The following is a 17,890-nucleotide window of genomic DNA, read 5'->3' as shown; positions in this document are numbered from 1 at the left end:
ACATTCAAAGAAGCTTTGCCATTGGTCGATTTGCCTGTCTACTTCCTGATTGATTAGTCATTTCGACCGGGGTTTTTTTCGACCAATGACAAAGCTTATAGGAACATCTTTCAGAGACTACTTTTTTTGAGAGCATTTTACTCATTGCTGGCTGTCTGAATACAAAAAAGTCATTAAAACTTTGACATAATATTGCTTATAGCAGCTTCTGCAATATTACTGCTATAGGCCAATAACACAGCTGTGCAATAGAAGGATGATACATGACTTGTCCTACCACACATCTTGCAATACTGTTCACACTGGCCATGCTGCTCATACCTGGTCTGACCCAACGATCATTGTTGTTCTGCTATGTTTTTACTTTTCTACTTATGCAAGCAGAAAATGCTGTGCTTCGCGCCACTTGCTCAACTCACCCGGTGACAGTGTTGTGGCTACACTTTAATAAACCAAATAGCTATATGCTCTCTTGTTGGGAGCCTGGCTGCATTCGCATATGCCTTATTTTCTCTGCTTGAAGCAGCCAGACTAACACAGGGAGGGACAGCAGGGTAGCAGAGGGGATAGGATGTTATGAAATGCATTCGTTAATAAACCAAATAGCTATTGTTGGGAGCCTGGCTGCATTCGCACATGCCTTATTTTCTCTGCTTGAAGCAGCCAGACTAACACAGGGACAGCAGGGTAGCAGAGGGGATAGGATGTTGTGAAATGGATTCGTTAAAGCAAAATAAAATACTTTAGGCGTTATCATTCTAAAACTATGCTCCTGCTGTTCTATATATACAGCCACCAGGAGGGAGCAGAAAACATATGAAATGGTGGGAGACTGTGGTCGGGGAGGGAGCAGAAAACAAGAGTAAAGCCTTACCTCCAGCCGCTCCTCAGACATGAGGACACTCTGTCGCTCCGTGGCCGCCATCTCTCGTTCCAGATCCTGCAGGCGCCGCTCCACGCGGGACGACACCTACAGACAGACAGTCAGACAGTCGTTTTAGCCCGTGACCCAAAAGAGAAATTAGACAGTTGCCCACGACCCAAACTAGTGAGAATAGCCGATCTACAAACTCACGTGTCGCGAGCGTGTAGATTGGCTATTTGCACTACTTCTTAAACATTTGTTAATTCATGTAATTTCATAGATTTTTCTTTGATTTCTTTAAGAAATAAATTACTGAAAAAAAAATCATAGAATTTTGTTTTTAATTCATGACATTTTTAGGAATGTTTTGAACTAATAATATTTTTTTTAAATGTAGGAGACAAACAATAAAGGGACCCATACAAATGTGTCCGTAACCCACTGTTTGGGATCTAGACTACATGAGATGGGGGAAAGGGAAAAAAACACACAAAGTAATCGATGGGACACAGAACTTGAACGTTGTTTATTTTATTATTGCTAATATCGTTCCCAAGGTGCAGGGATTGATAACAAATTATGGAATAATCTGTTACTATAGAGCGTCGCAGTCCCGCCCCCTACCATGGACCAGGAAATGAATCCCAATGCATTTTTCCCATAGACATTTCAAAAAGTATTTATTTAAAGACGGTTACGCCGCGGACAAAGCCAACTCGAGTCGTGACAACTCATGACAACACAAACAATATTTTGGACCAAACACATAATTACAAAGAAGAAAAACAAAAAAAAAAGTGTTGTAACCTGCCGTTTTTTTCTTCTTTCTAATTATTTGTTTGTTGTCATGATTTGTCACGACTCGAGTTGGCTTTGTCCGCGGCGTAAACGTCTTTAAATAAATACTTTCTGAAATGTCTATGAGGAAAATGAACGGAGAATCATTTCCTGGTCCATGGTAGGGGGCGGGACTGCGACGCTCTATAGCAGCTTGGTTGTGATTTCGTTAAATTCATATACTTTTTTCTAATGCCATAATTAGATGTACTGCTGCACATATCATACACTCAGACACGAGAGTGGAAACAGGCCCAACTCACCGAGTCCTGTTTCGGTGGAGGTGACAAGTGTTGCGAGAGACTTTCCATCGCTCGCCTGGTTTCAATTTCAGACCTGCAAAACAACAGATCAAATTCAGCCAATTCATAATTGAAGAAATATTTACATATCAAGAGTTCCTGCTCTTTTCTTTTTTTACGAGGAATCGTTTTACAGCGTCTCTGCCAGGTGGAAACCTCATGTGTCCAAAACAGGATTCAAATAAAACAATAGCAAAGGTAGCAGATCGTCAAGCTCTGGTACTTGTGATGCTTTGGCGTGACGCTGTAGTATGATCAAGTAGGGCATTAATTCACGAAAAAATGTAATATATTGAGGTAACAGCGACGATATAATCATGGCATGCATTTTAAAATGCTGGAGTATGCTGTCGATTTCTAGGCAAATTTAAGGTTTGAGAATGTGAACACTGTTTACAGATTTGCAGTAATCTCACATGGCACTGTATGCTGTGTCCACTCACGTTTAATTCACGACAGACAGAAAGACAGACCAACAGCTTTGTTTACTGCAACAGCCCGTTTAGCAGATACCAAGCCACCATTCCATTCTGTACTCAAACGTTGGCTGATAAACCACACTGTACTGAGCGCTAGTTGTACTGTATATGCAAAGAAATTAGCTAAAGGCATTGGTGCAATGGAGGACTGGAGCATTATGTTGTACTTTAGCTATTGAAAAATAGCAGATCTACAAGCTCATAGCGCGGCACTGAGGGCCACGCTATGAACTTGTAGATCTGCCATCTTTGAAAAATCGTGAAAATAAGGCGCAAATCTTTGAATATATATTCTTTCAGAGCGAACGTTTTTAACTCAAATCTTTGCATCTGGGGGTGGGTGCCCACATATTTTCAGATGGTGGTCCGCAGCCAAATACAGATAATTCTGGGGGACCTTGACATGGAAAAGGTTGAGCACCACTGACATAGAAACAAAGTGTTTTTCAGAAAAAAAAACTGTCTGTTTAGAAGATTTTTTTTTTTTTTTTTTTTTTTTTTTAGAATCGGGTTAAAAGAATGGGTTAAAAAAAAACAGTGTTAGCTATTGTCAAGGATTTGACTCTGCATGGATACCTGTTCCTCCTCACAATCTCTCTGTCTAGGTCATCGGACAGCCTCATCTGGTCACTGCATAGGTCCCTCAACGACTGGTGCAGTCTGTTGACCTGTGGACCGAGAGCAACAGACAGACGCTGCTTAAAAGACACACTCAACATTCTGAACTACACGTATGGGAGAGGCTAAGGACACGTAGTGTATTGGACAAAATATAAATCTGAATAAGCGGGGTCTCACACATGAAAATAGTACACCTCTGTGTATAACATCAACATGAATAGTTTAGTAGCCGATGGTATAACTGGTGGCTCAGCTACACACTGCAATTACATCCTGAGTTTGAATCCATCTCAGGGCTTGTGTCTTCCTCTCTCCACCGTACTAGGCCACAGAGCAGTGATTCCATAAGAAATGCCATAATATGAAATCATTAAGGGAGTAAGTGGCCCAGAGGCATCAGTGCACCCTCTTGTGGCAGCTATCTGTAAGTAACCATGCAACAGGCTTTTATGAAGCCGATAAGAGTAGTACATGTAATTAAGTACAATTGTGAGGTATCTGTACTTTACTCCACTACATTTCAGAGGCAAATATTGTACTTTTAGTCCACTACATTACTACACTACATATTTTATTTGAAAACCTTAGTTACTAGTTACTTTGTAGATTTGGATTATTATTACAAAACACACATTAACCACTTCAGCCCTATATACATTTCGGCCATTTGAAAATAGGCGATCTACAAGCTCATAATGCGTCGCAGCTTGTATATCGGCTATTTTCAAATGATTTTTATACATTTGAAAACTTGAAATGGGACATTCTGCATGAGTACTTTGTACTTTAAGTGCATTTTGATGCCAATACTTTTGTACTTTTACTCAAGTAAATGTTGAATTCCAGACTTTTACTTGTAACGGAGTTTGAGTACTTTTCTCCACCACTGCTTACATTTGCTTCTGGGTGTACAGGGCAGGGGTCACTGAAGCGCACCGTGGCCGCGGACAGAGACCTCCTTCTGATTGGTGGAGCAGATTCAGTGCCGGTAAAGTCCTTCAGATGGGAGGTTGGGATGAAGCGTGGGCCCTCTGAAAAAACATGTACAACATGTAATAAGGACAAACGGTTCATCTTCACTGTGATTACAGAGAGAGGCGAAATGTTTAAGGAGTAGAAGAGGAGACAGAGAGATTACATGGGATGATCTTTGCATCTTCCGTCAGTGCTCCTTCTCCCAAGTCATACACAGACTTCTCACTCCTCACCTTGTCACTGTTAACCAGTGACACGGTCAAGCTCACCAAACCATGTATGAGAACCTATAGCTATCAGAGGAATGGAGTGGGATGGGAGTGAAAATCCACTCCTGTGTTAGTCTCTACTCCATACCTGGGCCGGAGCCAGAGGCAGAACCAGCCTCCAGGTCACTGGTGTGCAGGGTGGATGCCGAGGCAGAGTGTGTCCTGTGGCTCCGTGACTGCGAGGGCCTCCTGTGCCTCTGTGACTGCAACTGGCTGATGGACTCCTCCAGGTTCTCCTTAAGCTGACGTACAAAAGCATACAGGTGATCAGCAAAGAAAGGGCCATTAGAATGGCAGGAAATACTGTAGGTAAATGGGAGAAGAGCAGCAACAACAACAACAGCGATATTCATTGGAGATGAAATGCTTCCAGGAGATAAATCACCTCAGGGAGTTTAAGTTAGAGAAGGGGGAGTGTAAGGCCATGTAAGGCTAAAGGAAATTAGCAGAACCGCTGACAGTATTTTCAACACGCTGCATCGTGGTAATAGGAACAGCAAAAGCCTGATTCCTGCAAACAGCACCAAGGTCAGGCATTACTGAAGCTCTACTTGTTGATTTTCTATGTTCATTCCAATTTAACTGTGTTTTGCTTTCCTTGCTTTTTAGTTTGTAGATTTGCTGTGCAGCACTTTGTGAGTTGTGACCTCGACTAGAAAGGTGCTATATTATTATATTATTATTACTTCCACTTGAATAAAAAAATGGCGTCACAAATCAATGGCTAGACGGGGAGCCAACAAACCAAATGTACAGAGAATGATATGTATCCCCACTATGGGGGTACGTTGTGACTTTGAATATTGAGGGACTCACTCACCATTGCCATGGCTTCAGCCTGGTCATCTGTGTGCTCCCTGTACTCGCCCAACATCTTGTCTACTTTGTTCAAGTTCCGACTAGTATCCTATAGCAGAGAAAGTAAGGTATTATTTAATGGTATCAGACATACGTATGTTTTCTAAGCATCATAGATTAAATAAATGAAACAAAATTAACATCTCTTATGTCCCACATCTCTATAAGCGTATAGTGTACATTGGGTAACTATTTCTAATATTATCCTTAGTATAAAAATCACACTCGTGTCGTGTGAAGTGAGGGACGCTCACTGTATTTATATTGGCCAGAGGACGTCTCACATCGTCACGTAGGGCCATAAACAAACATTAAAGTCTGTAGTCTTGGCTGGCAAACGATTTACATCATAAGTGCTCTAATCAAACTAAACATTACAAATCACATAGACTTGGCTGCCATATGATGTAATCTTCAAAAGACATGCATTGGGAAAAAATACAGACTCTTTTTCTTCGAAGATCATCGGACTCCCTACAGCCACACTTTCTGATATGAACAATAAGGCCATTCATTACACGGTTAGCACTTTCAATATCAAATGACACTGACTCGCTTTTTTAACCTCATGCCATCTGGACAAAGATACAGAACCTTGCCATGGAAAAAGGTCTGTTTCAGTAGGAGTTTTGTCCCCTCAGCCACGGGATGGTTCTGTATACAGTGGGGACCTCATGTTTTTGCATCGTCTTGGTGTTATGTGCTAATGTGTTGTTTTTTATGTGGGTGTTGAACAGACTCACTGTGAAGACAAATATCCTTCGGGACAATAAAGATTATTATTATTTCTACTCATGTTTTTTTCTTCTATTTCACTAATCCCACGGCTATGCCTGTGCTGTGCACAAGATGTAACACCCGGGATTCTAACTTGGGCCTCCCGCGTGAAAGTCCAACATCTTAACCACTAGACCAAAGGGATATCTCTATAGACCGGGGGAGATATTATACTTTTGAGGCTCTGAGCGACTGCTACAAAGACATAACAATAACGTTCCACCTTGAACTTAAGTTCCATCTATTCCATCCATTCAATGAGATGCCATTCAGAGTCTGCTTTCTTTCAGTCAAGCATAGTGTAGTGTAGCTGTAGCCTACCTGCAGAGTGCTGGCCAGGGTGCTGATCTTCTCAGAGATGCCAGCTGATCCAGCAGCAGCACTCCCATTAATGCCATTGACTAGTCTGTGACCACCACCACCACCATTGGCCCGAGACTCCCGAGCGGGTCTGCGCTGAGCCTCACGCCCCCGCGGCCTGCGTGCCCTCTCCCTGTCGTAATAACTGTCCGACCCGCTGGATGAATCCATTGTTTCCGACAGGGGAGGTCTGTGGAGAGAGAGGGGCATACATACAATACAAATAATAAACTCACTGGTTAGTAGTGCAAACCTGGCGAGATGACACATACTAGTTGAGAATGCTGCCTGCTGCGGTCGTCATCGCATATATATTACATGGTAATAAGATTAGCCTACAATCTGTTTGTTTCCGAGGGGTTTCCTTTTAATAAGTTGATAACAAAGTAAGATTTGTCACCTCGCCGCCGCCGCCGCCGCCCGTCACCCTGACAACCGCTAGAGTCACAAAGCTATTCGGCTGTAAACGCCACAACAACTGAAAGTGCTCCACTGCCAATAAAACTGGCCATAATAATGGCCATTGTTGTTGTTGATGATGCTCCACCCTGGTTAGCAACAATTGGCAACTAACTTTAGCTAAGCTAGCTAATGCAACATACTTAGCCAACTATATTAGCTGCAGGCTAACGTGTGTCGTTGTATCCAGAACAGAAGCATTAAAGTGAAAAGATAATAAACGTGTCTCACCAGTAGAGTTTTTGCTACATGGGACCTGTTGGCAGGTCGCTTTAGTGATAAGAGAAGTTTGCCTGGTGGCGGCGTCTCCTCTCTGCTATGGCAACTAACTTAAACTAGCCGCCTCTGGACAGGAACACAACAAACCCAAAGCAAAGCACGCCGCCTTCAAATGGAACCGGGAATTGTAGTTTATCAAAGGTACCGTTATGTCGCGATGTATTTACTTGAGAACTACATTGTCCGAAGGCATGCGTTTGCGCCACTACTGCCGCTCGCATATATTCAAAAAGTTTGTATCCTCTTTCCTCCTCACACGCGCACTTGTAATGTTGACATCCAATCGTATAGCTGCCTACATTATTATAGTGTTGTTAACTTATTACAAAATGGTTTATCGATCAAACAAAATATGGCTATGCCAAATCAATAATAATAATAATAATAATACAAATCATAGCCTAATATATATATATATATATATATATATTATATATATATATATATCCTATACTATATGTTGAATAATATAGCCTATAGTGGGATGGTAGGCCTATACGAAAAATGATGATGATTATGCCTATACGACTACATATGTCTTAGAGTAAGACCAATTCGGGCCACAGGTTAAAAAATAAATACAAAATAAAAATCACTACTCGTGTCTAACACAAGAGTGCCCCAGAAGTCTACCCACTCCTCAAAGCAGACCACCTCCACAGAGGAGAGCTGTCCTGTCCTAGTGCAGCAGGCAGCATCTCTTGCTTCACTGCTCACATGAAACCTATGGGGGCCACAGAAGAACTCTCAGACAGAAACAACACTCCAGTAAAAGTTCACTTGTTCCGATCTGAGGGTTGCCTACACAGCAACACAGGCATTGATCTGCTGGTGTGCGTCCATTCAGCAGCATGCATCCGTCCAGGGATTCTTTTAAACAGCCTGTCAACGAGCAACAACGCAGCATGCAAGTGATAACGTGCGCTCTGTTTACCCTCGTCACGTTGCCTGTCAATACCTTGGCGGCGGAGCCTGGTTTTTGCCCAGACGTCTGCGAATGTTCCGAGTGGAAGACTTACACCATCTCTTGCTTTGACATTGATAAGCTCCCCAGATTTCCTGCCAGCACGGAGACATTGTAAGTATAGGCTACTGAATTATAACTTCCAAATAAAACCTAATTATACACATAGGTAAATGTATATCCAATATCCTAATGAATAGAATGCAATGTCTCTCAATTTTCCTACACTATCGAATGACTGTGAAAGAGTTGACAATTACATTGTTATTATTAGCCAAATAGAACATTACTCTCACTTGCTTTACCAAATTGAGTCTTGTTTTTTCTTCCAATTACATTTTTAATTCTCTTCATATTTTTAATTCTTCAAAAATCAAATAGATTTAACAGAAGGTGTTGTGCAGAGAGAGAGAGAGAGAGAGAGAGAGAGAGAGAGAGAGAGAGAGAGAGAGGAAATCAGGAACACAGGTCTCCTAACTCAGTGATCTTTAGTGAGTCTTGCAGGATTCTGCATGGATGGAGAAGTAGGCTGGCTACTGCAGCTCTTATATTAAGACCAAACCTGGACCTGATCAGGCTGCTTTCAGATGAACATGTATAGGCTATTGAATAATAAAGCATTGTATATTCTGTTTATATACTGCATGTGGACAGGGCTAAACGTTTACTACAAAGTAGAATGTTGTATAGCCATACAACTGCTCTGAATGATGAGTTTGTGGAAAAGGTGTGTATACGGTAACTATTTCCCTGCCTAAGTGATCGTGCTTTATGCTTAAACATATTGACCATTATGACAATATATGGTACCCCAGCACTCCAAATATGAAGGTATAGGGCAGATACGTTAAACGATAATTTTAATTTAAGTCAAGACTGAGTTCAGAGACACTCATCAGGATTTACTGTGTAACTATACTACTGAAAACAACTGAAAAATGCACTGCATGGGTGATAGGAAACCTGTCAGCTGTGAGATGTAGCTACTTCACTTACTTAACTTCAATAGGCTAACCTTCCATCTTACTATATATGCTATAAAATGGTGAAACCACCTTCACCTATATACCTTCTACCTTACTGGCATTACACCCATTTCAAATCACACAATTACAGTAATAATGGCAGAAGCCTATGATTGTTCTGATCTGTGATGACTTTGTTGTATATAAATATAAAATTTAATTGAATTTGTCTGCCTAAAATTATCTGGAAAATTCGGGCCCCAAACTATCGTTAATCGCTATTGGATCTGTCTCGTCGGATTGGATGGGATTTGTGTCATTATACTTTTGTACCCCCAAAAAGTCAGTCAAGGATTTGGGGCAGCAGACATGATGTAATACCTTGTCAGGATCGCTCCATCAGGACCTGTGCAAATGGAAATGTAGTGGTGTTATATAGACGGTATAAAACAAAGAAATAGCTATACTGTAGACTCTACAGTGGTTCCCAAAGTGGGGTCCTTGAGGGAGTTCCAGGGGGTCCCCAGCTAAATGATAGTTAGGAACCAAATGGACCCTTATGGGTCTGTAACTCAGAGAATGTACAAATGGAACAGGTCCATGGGTTCCATTGGTGCACTCTCAGAGTTCAATTAATTTGATTTTACAATATACATTGGGGTCCCAGAGATACAAATGGGGGACCGTAGCCTAATTCAGGTTCTTGAAATGAAAATGGTTGAAAATCACTGCTAGAGACCTTCGGAGGCACGCGGTGGCTGAAACACAGTATTGGAAAATACAGAAATGACATTCAAACCTTCTTGAACATTAACTGAGTATACTTAAGATGGACAGGCCTATAGAACTCTTTGCTAAAAACATGAGATGGGAATAATCAAATCGCTACACTGCCTGAGACTAATTAAAACATTTATAAGGGCCTATTATGGAATAGTTTGACTGAAAATTTGGCAGTTGCTGAACATTCCAGCTCTGAGTGTCGATGCGATGAAAGACATGCTTGTTGCATTAGACACACGGACATTCCCATTCTATCTATTATATTCCTTATGTGTGAAAATACCGTGTGTGTTCCTGTCCTAGTGTCCTTGCCATTGATTAAAGCCAGAGGATGGGAGTGTCGTTGCAGGATTTGAGACAAACAGTGAAAAAACAAGACAGGGACTTCATGTGGCCAGTCTATGACGTGTGTGTCCCAATCAGGAGTCAAGCACAGATATTGCACTTAAGCACTTGGGTTGTAATGACCCCTTGTGTGTGTGTGTGTGTGTGTGTGTGTGTGTGTGTGTGTGTGTGTGTGTGTGTGTGTGTGTGTGTGTGTGTGTGTGTGTGTGTGTGTGTGTGTGTGTGTGTGTGTGTGTGTGTGTGTGTGTGTGCGTGTGTGCGTGCGTGCGTGCGTGCGTGCGTGCGTGCGTGCGTGCGTGCGTGCGTGCGTGCGTGCGTGCGTGCGACCCATGTGTGCGACCTGACCCCAATCAGCATCCGCCACAGAGGTCAATATGTCGTACTTGGACATAGGGGCATACATGCAGACAGACAGACACACTCCGTCACTTAAAGGAGCGCTTGGCACCACTCAAAAATATGTAGAACATAATGTGAAGATGTTAATTCCACTCTGCGGTTTGTGAGATTAGCCCCAGACACAAAGACAGACTCACACAGACCCATTTCTAGATGGCTTGCCACAGAGCCATGGCGTAGAAAATCTGGACAGCAGCAGGTCTAATGTCCCAACTCTGGTTTGACAATTACAGTATATAATATACTTACTGTACATCAGGGACAAGTGTATAAAAGAACAGACTCTGACTGTGCTACGATGGTCAACTGTATATGGGGATCACTTGAGGTAAACCAGAGACCGTGTTAAAGGAGAATTCCATGCTAGAAGGCTTTCTTACCTTTATTTGTATGGGGTGTTGTGCTAATTTGCTTATTTCCATCGCTCAAAATTATTATTTTTTTGTATATATCCTCTCTTCAATGTAAATAATATCCCAAGCGGCACACTTTACTACTTATTTCGATGGAAATAAGCGAATTAGCATAACAGTAGCCCCATTCAATTCCCATTCAATGTATGTGTGTGTGTGTGTGTGTGTGTGTGTGTGTGTGTGTGTGTGCGTGTGTGCGTGTGTGCGTGTGTGCGCGTGTGCGCGCGCGCGTGTGTGTGTGTGTCCGTGCGTGCGTGCGTGCGTTGCGACCCATGTGTGCGACCTGACCCCAATCAGCATCCGCCGCAGGGGTCAATAGGTTGTACTTGGGCATACATGCAGACGGACAGACACACTCCGTCACTTAAAGCGCTTGGCACCACTCAAAAATATGTAGAACATAATGTGAAGATGTTAATTCCACTCTGCGGTTTGTGAGATTAGCCCCAGACACAAAGACAGACTCACACAGACCCATTTCTAGATGGCTTGCCACAGAGCCATGGCGTAGAAAATGTGGACAGCAGCAGGTCTAATGTCCCAACTCTGGTTTGACAATTACAGTATACTTACTGTACGTCAGGGACAAGTGTATAAAAGAACAGACTCTGACTGTGCTAAGATGGTCAACTGTATATGGGGATCACTTGAGGTAAAGCAGAGACCGTGTTAAAGGAGAATTCCATGCTAGAAGGCTTTCTTACCTTTATTTGTAGTTGTTACGTCCCCACCGAAGAGGTCCAGGTCTTTTTTTGTGCAAAACCTCCTTATTGGCTATTTCCCCTACCATAAGCCCTAAATGAATTGAATTGAATGGGAATTGAATGGGGCTATGGGGTGTTGTGCTAATTTGCTTATTTCCATCGCTCATAATGTAAATAATATCCCAAGCGGCACACTTTACTACTTATTTCGATGGAAATAAGCAAATTAGCATAACAGTAGCCCCATTCAATTCCCATTCAATGCAATGCAATTCATTGAGGGCTTATGGTAGGGGAAATAGCCAATAAGGAGTTTTTGCACAAAAGAACACCTGGACCTCTTTGGTGGGGACGTAACAACTACAAAGAAAGGTAAGAAAGCATTCTAGCATGGAATTCTCCTTTAAGTTAAGCTATATGTTTTAAGGGAAGCGTGAGATAGACAATACTTAACTTGTACGCTGATAGTACACAGTAAAATCCTGTGTTGATTTAATGATTGAATCCTGTTAGTGTACAAATGTAATCAAATGGACCCGTAATAGTTACAAATTGATGCATTAACACTGGGTTTGACTGAGTAACACAGTAACACCCACTCATAAATGGTGGTGGTGTATACACGATGCAAATCTGTGACAATTCGCTCACTTATTGCTGTAGTGTTGTCTTTTTATTCTTCATTGTACATAATAGCTGGAATGATGTAGTATACCTGTTTGATTGTTTGTTTGTTTTTGTTCAGGTGTTTTGAGAATGTCATTAATATATTACATAATTAGTATTGTGGCGATATACCAGTGTGTTTTCCTGGTTTTAAAGGTGCATTACAGTCAAGGAATGTAATTTGTTGACTGTTCTAGCTGTATACTGTAAGGGCATTACTGATTATTACTTATCATAAATTACATTATGTAAATATTTCTGAAAAGTACCAGTAGCCACACTATCATCTATGATCACAATATCTATAATATAATATATAATAATATAATATTAATAATATATAATATAATATCGTTGCCGTCGAGAGGAAACTCCATTTTGACATTTTGGAGTTAGGTGGTTTCTTCCTGCATGACAGCAGAGATATGAAGTATTTGGTCAAAAACAGTGTGATTTTGAACAGATCGCCCAGGCCCCTTCTGTCCACCCCCTCATTCTTACACTTTATTTAGTCTGACACCACTGCTCCCTTGACCCCAACACCCCCAGCCCCCACCCCGCCTCTCTCAGGCGCTACCTTGCATCGCCTCGCATGGCACCTATCACATGAGATTATCCTCCAGCCAGTGCTCCAATTCAGACGTCCCTGTGGCCAGACGTCCCCACGATGCCATCGCATTCCTGGAGAGAATGTTTATCCAAGGCCCACCGGTGGGAAGAGAAAGACATGAAAGCATGCCCTGGCTGCCGCCGAGCCCTGGATGGCCTTATCCCGGATAAAAATATCTCCAAAACAAGATTCAAAATAGGACTGTTATGGACCGGCCTGGCCTCCTGGTGTCTGGCCTGGTCCAGCTGATTTAGTAGGATGTACTGGCAGATGAGGCGTGAGGAGGCTTGAATGTGTTGTACGCACGCCGAAGAATGCTTGACCCCCCCGTCCCCGTGCCCTGGCTCACACCAGGCGGTTTAACCTGCCTGCCCCCGTCCCCGTCCCCGTGCCCGTGCCCTGGCTCACACCAGGCGGTTTAACCTGCCGTCGCTATTTTGGGTAATTGGGCATGTCACCCGGTTTCCCAAAGGACACCTCTTACACCATGGTGTAAGAGGTATGGTGTTGCACATGCTCAGTTGCCCTCTAGGCCGCACATGAAGCCTGTGAACATAGACATTCCGTGCATAGATGTGCCATGCAATGGTAGGCCTCAGGCCACAGGTCTACCATTCTGAAATTTAATTTAATAATATTTGGACTGCTGGACAGCTGACAGTAGGCTCTCTTCACTCTTACAACAAATGTAATTCAATTAAATGTATTTGATGCTGAAGTAGGCCTTAATTTCAAAGTTTTTATATTTAAATGAGATGAAGAAAGTCACCACTCGCACCACACATTTCTCTGCGAATGGTTTTAATACTGCCACATGTCGACAGGTGTGTGTAGGCTAAAGAGGCTTTAGGGAAACAGGTTTGTGTATTCATGCAGGAGGCCTTACGTGTGCAATGAGGACAGGTATGGCTGTGCTCTAGTCTAGGTTGTGTATTTCTATGTTGTTGTGTTTGACAGTGTTTCCCAAAAAAGGACATAGTGTTTGATTGGCTGCCATGCAGCCAATTAGGCCGCACACAGGCTTCATGTGCGGCCTAGAGGGCAACTGAGCATGTGCAACACCATACCTCTTACACCATGGTGTAAGAGGTAAAGAAATGTAAAAAAAATAGCTAAAACAACTTCAGGTGGTAGATCGGCTATTTTCATTATTTTTCATGCAACAAAATAGTTTTAGGGTAAACGTCGTGAACCCTTGCATCCCATATTCTGGCCAATGGGCATGTATCATAATAGCTGATCACTGGCCGACGGGCGTTGTGAGCTTGTAGATCTGTAGGCTATGTTTGGCGAAGAGATTTGGTATAGACAGAAACAAGGAGACCCCTGAGGAACCCAGGTCAATAAAGTATAAAAGGGTTTAAGTGGTTAAGTGATTAACCCTGCTGACTCAAGCCCATGCATGATGTCAGTCCATTATTAACGCTGTCGGCTGTCTCACTTGAGGATGTCTGTTTTCTTGCTGACGAGACGATTGTCAGTCACGATGATTGCGTCGTCAGCGTAGAGTACGACAGCGATATGAAGTAAGTTGTCTGCACTCATTCTATTGTGATCCTGACAGTTAGGTTGAAAATGTCGTGCGTTATAAAGGAACGCAAACTGTACTCAACATGCGAGTTGTCAAACGTAACTTAATAGTGCATGCATTCTTGAACGTGTAGGGAATGTCTAGGTGTGTGTGTGTGTGTGTGTGTGTGTGTCTGTGCGTGTGGGCAATGTGCATGTGCGTGTCTGTGCACGTGTGCGTGCTCAGAACGTGGGAGAGCGTGCGTGTGTGTGCGTGCGTGCGCTCCGAAAGTGTGAGTGCGTGTGTGCGTGCAGGTTGCTCCGTGTGTTGGTGCGTAACAGAGCGGTGGAAAGGAAAGCACAGACGCTCTTAAAAGCCTGCGTAGCGTGACTCCCGGCTGCGCCTGGACGACGCATTCAAATACAATATTTACCTTTTACAGCACATTTCTCAAACACCAGGAGAGAGAGCTCCATTTGAGAATAATTAGGGAGGGGGGAAACACACACACTTCAATACAAGAGGGGGGGGGGAAACTACAATAGATCCAGTCTTTCAAAAAAGCTCACAATCTTTGGATTCCTGGCAGTATAACACATGAGATAACTCATTGGAGTCAGGCACAGCGGACCGCTCATAGACTAGGGATGAAATTGACCAATTAACCTTTAAATTAAGAGTGAAATCCCGTCACTATTTCCTGAGTGGTCACAGTCTAGATGAGCGCTATAGGATTAATCGTAAAACTAGAGGTGGGACATTCAGCTGTGTAGCTACGGTTAGTGGAAACACTGATACTACGCTGCTAATAATCATGGACACAGTGTAATGGAACCGTTCAGGGTTACTTGGCATTCTACAGTAATTCGATTAGGGGCACATGCAGTCAGTGGGATCTATTGTATAGTTCAAATTAGAATTAAAGTGTTGTTATAAATTATAACAACGCTTTTATTCTAATGTGAACCATACATTAACTTATAATACATAATGTTGTCAACCACATATCCTCTATCCTAGTCTTTAACCCTATAGCGCCCCTATTCTGGGGCAAATCTTCAGTGGAAATAGCAGACCTACCTATCTATCTGTAGAGGAGAAAAAGGAGTGGACCAAGTACAGAGCCCTGGGGAACCCTGGTGAACTATAAGTAGTTTTAAGTGTTTCATTTATGTGATGTATTCCCATGCTTTTTTGTTCTTGCTTAATGTAAGTCGCTCTGGATTAAGAGCGTCTGCTAAATGCCTAAATTGTAAATTGTAAATTGTAAGATTCATGTAGTTAAATATTGCATAACAGAGCCTCTCTACCATTCACCCCAAGGTTAGGTGTCACATACACAGAATGTGAGAGGAAAATTAAGGACAGAGTCCTAAGGAAACAGAGCTATTTTGTCTGCCCATCGCTGACACCATTACCAATTATGTGGTTTCTCCCGACTTCAAACTCAATTCCGTGACCTGTTTGTTTCTTGGCACACTATCTGAAGTGACAAATTAGGGGGGGAGTGGATTTCACCCCGCAAAGCCTGTGACATGGCTTTGCCCGGCTATAGGCTTCCCTCCGCTCCGCGCTCCCAGGGAAATCGCATGCTGATTATTTGGGTTTGAGGCAGCAAGGAAACGGCATGAGTCGTCAGGGGGGGAGTTAGTGTTGGGGGCCTGCTCTGTGTCGCACTGTTTGTTTGGGTCTGTCAAAATGCAGAGTGCCATGCTCCTACTAAACCCCCCCTGCCTCCCCATGTGATATAGATCCAGGTCTGTAAGCCAGTTCTCAGCCCCTGAATTAGTCTATTGTTCCCCCTAATGGACCAGAGGCGGTTAAAGATATAGCAGCCTGCCGTTTTGATAGAAGTACTGTTTTTGTTTCGTTCATATCTGCTCCTATAGTGTTTATAGTGGCTTCCAAACAGCAACATCCTCTCTTTAGAGGTTCCAGGCAGAATTAGGCCTCACTCACACTGTTGCAACATGCATACAACATTTGTCTTGTGTCTTGTCCGTGTTTAATGGCCGCCCCCAATGCATTTCCAATGGAAGTCACATGGTTTGACAAAACATTTTTGTTTGATGGCTGTGTTGTGCCCCCCTCCCCCACATCAAACAAAAATGTTTTGTCAAACCATGTGACTTCCATTGGAAATGCATTGGGGCGGACATTAAACACGGACAAGACACAAGACAAATGTTGTATGCATGTTGCAACAGTATGAGTGAGGCCTTAGACCAGGGGTGCCTATACTTTTTGACTTGAGAGCTACTTTCAAAATGACCAGCTCGGCAAGATCTACCCACCAAATCAATTATTATACCATTGCTGAAAATAGTTTAAATATGTACCTGAGGGGGCTTCGGAATAGTAGAGTTTGTGTTACATTCTGTATAAGACAGATGCACTTGGAATGAGAAATAGAGGGGGAGAAATGTTTTTTTTTTGTTATCGTTTTTTTCTTCAATATATTTAAATGAAATACTCTTTAGGGGCATGTCATGTGATCTACCTGCACAGCCTTTGTGATCTACTGAAAGAACTAAGGTTGTGCGACAGAATATCATCAACTCAGGTATAGGGTATTACCATCTTGATGCACCATCAGTGTTTACTCATCTACCATCCATCGGAATTCATGATCACATCCAATAAATCTTCTGTCTTGCTATTATATGTTTTATTCGTCCTACTTATTATTGCAAGGATCCATGTGACACGATGCATTGGCAGAGGCACCGGACACATGCCTCTCCACTCCAGAATAATCATGGGATCCATTTCAATCTCCTTCCAACCCACCTATACGGGTCCTGAACCCAGTCTTTGAAAATCCCTGCTGTCCTAAGCAGACCCAGACCATGTTTGGTTTGGCTGCAGCCTTTTTGTCCAGTCCGGTCCAAAGCTTTTGTTTTCTCCCATATTCCTAGAACATGGGGGGTTGGGGAGGTTACACTATGCACTTCAAAGAAGCCTTTTATCCAAAGTGCAGAGGGAAGTTGAAACGGACGGTCTATCACTGAGGGGCAGTGATTGCCGGTGTTCTACAGATGGAAGATTACATTTTATTCTAATGACAACTACACTCTTTTTTTTTGCCTTGAACCCACTAAAACCGGGAAAGTGTCATTTTAGATTTGAACTTTAACCGTTATTTTATAATTTAAAAAATAGCACGGTAGATCTGCTATTTTTGAAGAATTGTGAAAATGTGTGCAAATCTTTGAACAAAATATTTTGAGATGGGGGTCGGTGGCCAAATACATATAATTTTGGGGGTCCTTCACAATTGACATACAAACATGACTTTTTCGGATAACTGTTTTTATTTTATTTAGAAGATATGTAGAATCAGCCTCAGGTCTTAATGGGTTAACTTACTGTATTGGGGCAAATAGGTGGAATATATTTATACTGCACATCATATTCCCTGCAGCACGCTGCTGCATTTTCGGACTTGAA

At 42.5% G+C, this 17,890-nt stretch overlaps 2 protein-coding genes across 2 annotated transcripts in view; one reads left to right on the top strand and one right to left on the bottom strand.

The window, feature by feature from the left end:
• Positions 1-7,178, bottom strand: part of cep128 (centrosomal protein 128) — a 102,422-nt gene extending 95,244 nt beyond the window's left edge. Inside the window, exons 1-8 of the mRNA XM_079526846.1 lie at positions 7,034-7,178; positions 6,305-6,533; positions 5,169-5,255; positions 4,437-4,590; positions 3,999-4,135; positions 3,060-3,151; positions 1,966-2,038; positions 875-970 (exon numbers count right to left, since the gene is read on the bottom strand). Coding sequence (XP_079382972.1) covers positions 875-970; positions 1,966-2,038; positions 3,060-3,151; positions 3,999-4,135; positions 4,437-4,590; positions 5,169-5,255; positions 6,305-6,514 — 849 coding nt within the window. The 5' untranslated portion in view covers positions 6,515-6,533; positions 7,034-7,178. The remainder of the gene's footprint in view (positions 1-874; positions 971-1,965; positions 2,039-3,059; positions 3,152-3,998; positions 4,136-4,436; positions 4,591-5,168; positions 5,256-6,304; positions 6,534-7,033) is intronic.
• An 808-nt stretch (positions 7,179-7,986) lies between these two features.
• tshr (thyroid stimulating hormone receptor) overlaps positions 7,987-17,890 on the top strand; it is a gene marked incomplete at both ends in the record, with an annotated part of 38,620 nt that continues 28,716 nt past the window's right edge. Inside the window, one exon of the mRNA XM_079525691.1 lies at positions 7,987-8,159. Within this exon, the coding sequence (XP_079381817.1) occupies positions 7,987-8,159 (173 nt within the window). The remainder of the gene's footprint in view (positions 8,160-17,890) is intronic.

Source organism: Electrona antarctica (assembly GCF_951216825.1).
Source record: "Electrona antarctica genome assembly, chromosome: 17".
Classification (NCBI taxonomy): Eukaryota; Metazoa; Chordata; class Actinopteri; order Myctophiformes; family Myctophidae; genus Electrona; species Electrona antarctica.
The sequence above is the reverse complement of the archived record's forward strand: the minus strand, read 5'-3'. Positions and strand labels throughout refer to the sequence as shown.